This window comes from Sprattus sprattus (assembly GCF_963457725.1).
Source record: "Sprattus sprattus genome assembly, chromosome: 2".
Taxonomy (NCBI): Eukaryota; Metazoa; Chordata; class Actinopteri; order Clupeiformes; family Clupeidae; genus Sprattus; species Sprattus sprattus.
In genome coordinates this window covers 7,205,734-7,212,983 of record NC_137921.1, presented here as the reverse complement: position 1 = coordinate 7,212,983, position 7,250 = coordinate 7,205,734, and the positions used below count along the sequence as shown (strand labels likewise).

Below are 7,250 nucleotides of genomic sequence, written 5' to 3'. Positions count from 1 at the left end.
GATTTCATAGAGAGGAGAGAGACAGAGAGATAGAGAGAGAGAGAGAGAGAAAGTGAGAGAGAGAGAAAAAAGAGAGAAAGGTTCCCTAAAATCGATACACTGGGTTCTTCCCTCTATAAAAATACCAGCATTTACCATCTCACGCACCTGTAATGTGCAAATGTAGTGTACAGAAAGATGACACTGCATTTACAAATCATCCCTATTGAGACTGTTTATATAAAATGCCAAGTGCATGAATTTGCCTGCAGATGGCAGTAAAGTTCTATTTATATTTATTGCCATCACTCGCCCATTCAATACACTGTAATAAACTGATATCCTTGGGGATTACTTCTAATTAGAGATTGTTTCATTAATTGTTAATTCACTGGTTTGCATATATTCGCTGGTCGTAATAAAGGCTAATTAAATGAATGTGATACAGATAAGAATATATAAAAATGAAGACGGTTATGATGAAATGATCGGGATTATGAGGACTTCTTCAGAGATTATATTCGAATGTAGTTTATGTTTTAAAAGTGTAGAATTAAATATATTTTTGTGTATTTGCACAGCATGCCCAACAGTGTAAATCAACTTCAACGTCACAGATGGGTAGAAAAGGGTAACCTAGGAAAAGGAAAAATGTCCCCTCAGGATCAAGAGGGGGCAGTTGGTTCACTTTGAACTCTCCCTTCACTCCCCCTTCCGCCCCGCTATAGGCGACAACACGAGCCTCAACGTGCTCGCCACCAGCACACTCAACTTCCAGCTACACTTGCGGAGCGCTGCTGTCTCGCTCTCCGCTAACTCACACAAAAAGTGTTCTTACGGTGGATATTTAAAGCATGGGAACGCATTACGTGGGCTGGACCGTTTCCGTACCTGACAGAGCCTGACTCAGTACGTTTCCCCCCCAGTCCTCGTTACCGCTGTATCGATGAGGTCTCAGTGATTGACTACTCGACTTCTCCCGTGTGATCAAGACCTCAGTTTCTCGTGTGGTAGCATATCTAACTCAAGGCTATTTGTTCTACAATGGGGTGCTGTACTGGACGCTGCACTCTGATCTTCATCTGCACATTACAATTGGTGAGTAGGTTTACAGTTGTCTTTACTAAAACGAGACGCTAACGTAAGTCCCGAGTCTTTGAAGATGCCCTGTTGTATTTGGTTAACCATATAATTACTGGCTGCACGGCACAAGCTCTTTGTTATGATAGCTTTTGTCAGTAGACAAGTGAATTCATTGGTTTGACAAATGGGTTTAACAACACATGGCCAGGTATCTGAGGCGAGTCTTGTTGTCCGATTTGGTGCTATGCTTTGTGAGCGTTATTGTTGTTAAAACGCGCACTGAAAAGACGGGGGGGGCTTGGACATATGTTAAAAGAGTTGATCCGAAGTGCCCCTTGAGGACACTTGAGTGGCCCTCAAAGCAAGTCGTCGCTTGATTTATGACAGGCCAACAAGATAGCTGGCCCGCAGATTTGTTTGTCGCCTTTAGTGTCTTTGAGAGCTTCGTGTTGAAAACCGTTGCCAGTTGAAGATGTAGGCTACGTATCCCACTGTTGGGAGTGGAGTGCACGCAGGGTATGACAACGCTGCCAGCGGTTTGCAACCAGCATGACCGTTGAGTCAGCGAAAAGAACTTGTGCGGTCAGACTCTCGGTTATACAGTCTGTTCATGTTTGATTGCGCTGAACATGTTCTTGCAAGTCTCACATAAAACAAACAATCCTCTAGTTTATATAAACGAACAGAAGGTTAACACACCTCAGTGTTTATTTTGTTGTAAACTTGTGATAAATGACTTACAACGCTTTGTTATTACTATATTAGCCTGTAGTAAAGACACTTGACACTGTCAAATGCTTGTGTTTGGTGTACATGGATAGCAGAGATTACGCTTACATTCTGTTTGTCTGGCCGGTGTGTCATATGTTGGCCTGTGTAATATTCTTTGCCTTTTCAAAAATGTAGACTTGCATGCATAAGGAGGTACAGTCCATGAAATGTACTTCATAGTTCTTGCTAATCAAAATAATTGATTGGAACAGTGAAGACATTTGATTATGTAGTGAGTTTGTAGGATGCTTAGGGTATTCATATAAACCTTTTGTGGAACATTATTAGCCTATAAACCAAAGTTTATTTAAAGCTAGATCCTCCTGACTTCTTCCACAGTAACCGCTCAAAGTTTTTTTTTTTCTGTCTGAATCCTCAGCCTAGTTGAGAAATAGCCTAATAATCAGGGCATTAAAGAGTCTTTGTGGAATGTAAGCCAGTCTCAGTTTTTTTTTTTGAGTGACTAAAGTCCCCTGAGAAATTGTAATGAAAGGTTATGAGGTTCAAAAAGACCCAGGATTGGCTCCTGGCGTTTGTCTGCCACTGTTCTGGTACGGCAGGGGTATCAGACATGTGAATTAGGTCTGTTGTAGCTTATCAATACTTTGATATAAGAAGTATTTGATCAAGAAGTTTGATTAGGTCTATTGTAGCTTATCAATACTTTGATATAAGAACTATTTGATCAAGAAGTTTGATATACATTACCTTCCCTCACACTGACACATCAGAACAAGGATGAAGGGGGAAAATAAAAAGTGTAAATTTCATTTAGCCTCTGGGTACAAGTGTAATGGTCTTTCTCAGCCTGAGATCTTGTAGTAGAGAGTCGAGTGATGACATCGTTTTTGAAACAAGATCTCTGTCAGCGATACAATGAGCAGTAGGCATTGCTGCCTCCCTCTCCTCTCCTCTCCTGTTCTGTTCTCTTCTCTTCTCTAGCCTCCCCTCTCCCATCCTCTCCTCTATTTTCCACTCCTCTTCTCTTTCTCCCCTCTCCTCTTTGCTCCTCTCTTCTCTTTCTTCTCCTCTCTTCTCTGATCCTCTCTTCCCTCCTTTCCTCTCCTCTTTTCTTCTCCCCTCTCCCATCCTCTCCTCTCTTTTCCTCTCCTTTATTTTCCACTCCTCTCCCCTCCTCTCTTCTCCTCTTGGCTACTCTCTTTTCTCCTCTCTTTTCCTCTCCTTTATTTTCCACTACTCTTCTCTTTCTCTCCTCTCTTCTCTTTGCTCCTCTCTTCTCTTTCTTCTCCTCTCCTCTCTGATCCTCTCTTTTCTCCTCTCTTCTCCTCTCCTCATGGCTCCACTCTTCTCTCTTTTCTTCTCTTCTTCTCTCCTCTCCTCCTTTCCCCTGCTGCTCCAGTGATGCCTGCAGCCTCTCTGCCTGGCCTGTCACTCATCAGCCTTTCCCAGAATCCCCTCTGACAGGGGCATTAAGGCCCGCTGACATCTTTCACCCCCCAGGGGCAGTGATGTCAGGCACCTCTCTAACACTGGGAGGCATAGAGCACACCCAAGCACACACACACACACCCAAGCAAACACACACACACACACAAACAGTATGTGGACATAGACACGTGTGCATGTGGCTATACACAAATTCAAGCCGAGACACAAAACACGCGCGCACTCACACACTCACACACACATACACACACACACACACACACACACACACACACACACACACACACACTCACACTCACACTCACACTTCTATAATTATATACTTTAATAAAAGTATTTGCACACTTACACGCTCTCACACACTCTCTCTCTCACACACACACACACACACACACACACACAAACAGCCTCTTCTTCTTCAGACCTCTTCACCTCAGTTATCAGACAAGGTTATTCCCTGTGATGCCTTCCTTTCTGAGTCACCTCGGGGGAAGATCAGTCAGGACCTGCAGTAGCCTCTGCCTTATTTCCCAACCCGACCATTCATAGCCATGAATCTCAATGTACGAAGGGGCGAGTTCTGTCTCTCGATCTCTCTTGCTCGCTCTCTCTCTCCTTCTCACTCACTCACTCACTCACACACACACACGCACACAAACCCACTCTCTTTCTCACACACACATACACATACAAAGGCACACCGTCTCTCTCACACACTCGCACATACACGCAGAGAGAAATACCCACCTCCACACACACACACCCTTTTCCTCTCTTGCTGTCTCTGCTCATAAGGAATCCGTGTGGGCCCTCTGGACTGGAGGAGGAAGTGTGTGTGTGTGTGTGTGTGTGTGTGTGTGTGTGTGTGTGTGTGTGTGTGTGTGTGTGTGTGTATCCTGAAGCCTTAAGTAGGCTGAGATGAGTAAGAGGAGAGATTTCAGTCACTTACACTAGAAAAACCTACTGACTGAGGAGCCGGCATGACTCATCCGAACTCTTCCTGTCACACCAACTTCAACTTGAGTCTGAGCTCTTTCTCAAAGCCATTAAGAGCAAGAAGACACGCCTGATGAGGAAATCAGATCATCATTCTATTCTTCTTCTTCTTCTTCTTCTTCTTCTTCCTCATTCTTTTATTTTTCTTTCAGATATCAGATTTCTTCTTGTTCTCGATCATCATTCTATTCTTCTTCTTCTTCTTCTTCATTCTATTCTTTTTCTTCAACATCATGTTTCTGTGCTTCCTCCTCTATTCTTCTGCCTTCTCGTCTTGCTCAGTCTCTCTTCTTCTCTTCTTCTTCTTTCACGTCATCATTGTCATCCTCTTCCTTGTCATTTTCTCCCACTTCCTCTCCGCCTTTTCTCTTTCACTCATCCCTCTGTTCTTCCCTTCCTGTCCTCCTGGGAAGAGTCGGGGGGTAAATTAAGAGACGCACACACACCTGTTTCTCCTGCAGGGTCCTGGCCTCTGGAATGTGACCTACTCTGGGAAAAGCGCAGGGGGGAGCAGTAACCAGAGACCCGGAGGAATGCACACCTCAGCACAAACACACCCTCGCAGCACCACCATGCATGGATGCTGACACCAGTACAGATGTGTGTGTGTGTGTGTGCAGATGTGTGCGTTTGTGTGTGATCATTTGTGCATTAACATATGTGTGTATTTGCGCATATGTGTTCACGTGTAGCCATGTGTGTGTGTGTGTCTGTGTGTGTGAGTGTGTGTGTGTTTGTGTGTTGTGTGTGTGCGTATGTGTGTGTGAGTGTATGTGTTTGTGTGCGTGCATGTGTTCACATGCAGTTGTGTGTGTGTGTGCTTATGTGTGTGTGTGTGTATGTGTGTGTGTGTTTGTATGTGTTCACGTGCGGATGTGTGTGTGTGTGACTGTTCAGCTTTTCCCCACTGAGTGTAAAGCCACACCTGCTTTTCTCCTCTCCTCCCCGTGGCTCATTAGAAGAACATGGGAGAGGAGTTTGTTAAAGAAACAACACTCTGGACGCCACACTTTTAAAGAGCCTTATTTTCCTGTCCCCCCCCCCCCCCATCTCTCTCTGAGAAAGAGAGAGAATGAGGCTACACTTTGAAAGAAGTTAGAAAGGCTACACTTTGAAAGAGCCTTGTTTTCCAGTCCCCTCTCTCTTGTTCTCACACACACACACACACACACACACACACACACACACACACACACACACACACACACACACACACACACACACACACACACACACACACACACACACACACACACACAAAGGCTACACTTTTAAAGAGCCTTGTTTTCCTGTCCTCCTTTTTTCTACTCCAGGTTCACCTTTCCGTTCGCTGTCTGTGAAAAAAAAAAAGTGTGACTCTTACAGTAGCTTTAATTTGGGGATGTTGTCGTTGGTAACCTTTTTTTTTTACAAACCCTCCTTTGTTTTACACCCTTTTGATCTGCTGTGAAAGTTTCACCCTTTAGCTGTGCCAGTGCAGACAGTGCCCTGAGCTGTGCCATACTCCCAAGCAGCACCAGCCCGTCTGAAACAGAGATCCTCATCCCGCCAGATCACCATTAAGAGAACCCCTTGGTTTGTCTGCTCCGCGTGTGTGTACACACTGAACCAAACAAAGCCAGCATAATGCCGCCACACTCTGTGTCTTTAGCATAACCTAGAATGCTGCTTTCGAGGCAACCTGAAAAACTGAAGTAAAACGCCATGTTAAAGCTCTGACTTCGATTCTGAGAAAGAAATAGCCCAGACTTACGGAGACCATGTCTATATCGAAGGTTAAAAACCTTTTTTAATGTGTAGTGAGTCAGGGTGTTATATGAACTTGAAAAAAGTAGGCTCTATATTGATACCCAACAGAGAGAGGGAAAGTATTTAGTGTTTAAGTTGGCTGAAACGCTTTCAAGTCAGAGCTCGATGAAACCAAGTGGGACATTCTGAGTTCCATGCTGTCGTTGATGCACCGTTGCTTGCACGCGGATTGGGAATGTAGCATAGTTGTCCAAAACAGTGACTGAACTACGTGTCTCAACTGAACTCAATCAAAGTTGGTGTACATTGAGCACAACATGGCAACGCTTAAATGTTGGATTTGTGCGAGCAAAGTGTTCTAATGACACAGTACAGTCTTGCTTTGTTTTGATCAGTTGCTAGGCTGCGTCACACTTGTCCTAGCCTGGTGACACCAGCCTACGTATTTCCGCCTGAATTGATTTCAAGCTCATACTCAGTCTGGCCCAGCCCCATTGACAATCGTTTCCAGAACTCAAAATTTTGCCGGACCAATCAGCGAACAGTTCAGAGCTGTGACGCAAAACTCGCCTTGCCGAGTTGCATGTAGTCCAGCCGAGTTTGTAGTTTAACAGTATAGCAAAAATGGCTACGGAGGAAGAGACACGAAAAGCTATCGGAGAAGTTGTCTCAACTCTCGAGAACATCAGAAAATTAAAAGGAGAACAAGAGTATTTTCTTGTAAGTTTTATGATTGGAAAGGACGTCGTAGCCCTTCTCCCAACTGGCTTTGGGAAGAGTTTAATCTACCGAATGCTTACTAAACGTTGCTGATTGGTTAAGGGAACTCCAATGATTTTAAACCTCAAGATAAGCACCCGCCCATCTCGGAAACCAAAATGCATTGGGTTGGCCCAGACTGACTGACGGAATGAAATGGAGTCACAGTCTGGTAACGGCCAGGCTACACTTGTCCCACCATGCCCACTCTTCCTTTTACTACCTCCTGTGTGCCTACCTCCTACACCACCCCCCCGTCCCCCCACCACCCCCCCCCCCCCCCCCGTCCCCCCCCCCCGTCCGTACGTAATACAAAAAGGGCGAGGCGGAATAACAGTGCAACATTCTTGCCTTGAACAGGCGTGGTAAATGGGGCCACTGATTCTCATTCTGTAGAACACATTGCCAGTTCTAAAGAATGCTCGAGTGTTAGAATCTAATTCCAAAGACTTGCTTGAGCCTCAGTCAGCAGATTTTTTAACACACGTTGTAACTGGGCCGGTCTC

The 7,250-nt window shown here is 44.9% G+C and overlaps 1 protein-coding gene across 1 annotated transcript in view; it reads left to right on the top strand.

The window, feature by feature from the left end:
* Window positions 1-838: 838 nt before the first annotated feature.
* nkain4 (sodium/potassium transporting ATPase interacting 4) overlaps window positions 839-7,250 on the top strand; it is a gene marked incomplete at its 3' end in the record, with an annotated part of 46,558 nt that continues 40,146 nt past the window's right edge. Inside the window, exon 1 of the mRNA XM_080833451.1 lies at window positions 839-1,077. Within this exon, the coding sequence (XP_080689577.1) occupies window positions 1,024-1,077 (54 nt within the window). The 5' untranslated portion in view covers window positions 839-1,023. The remainder of the gene's footprint in view (window positions 1,078-7,250) is intronic.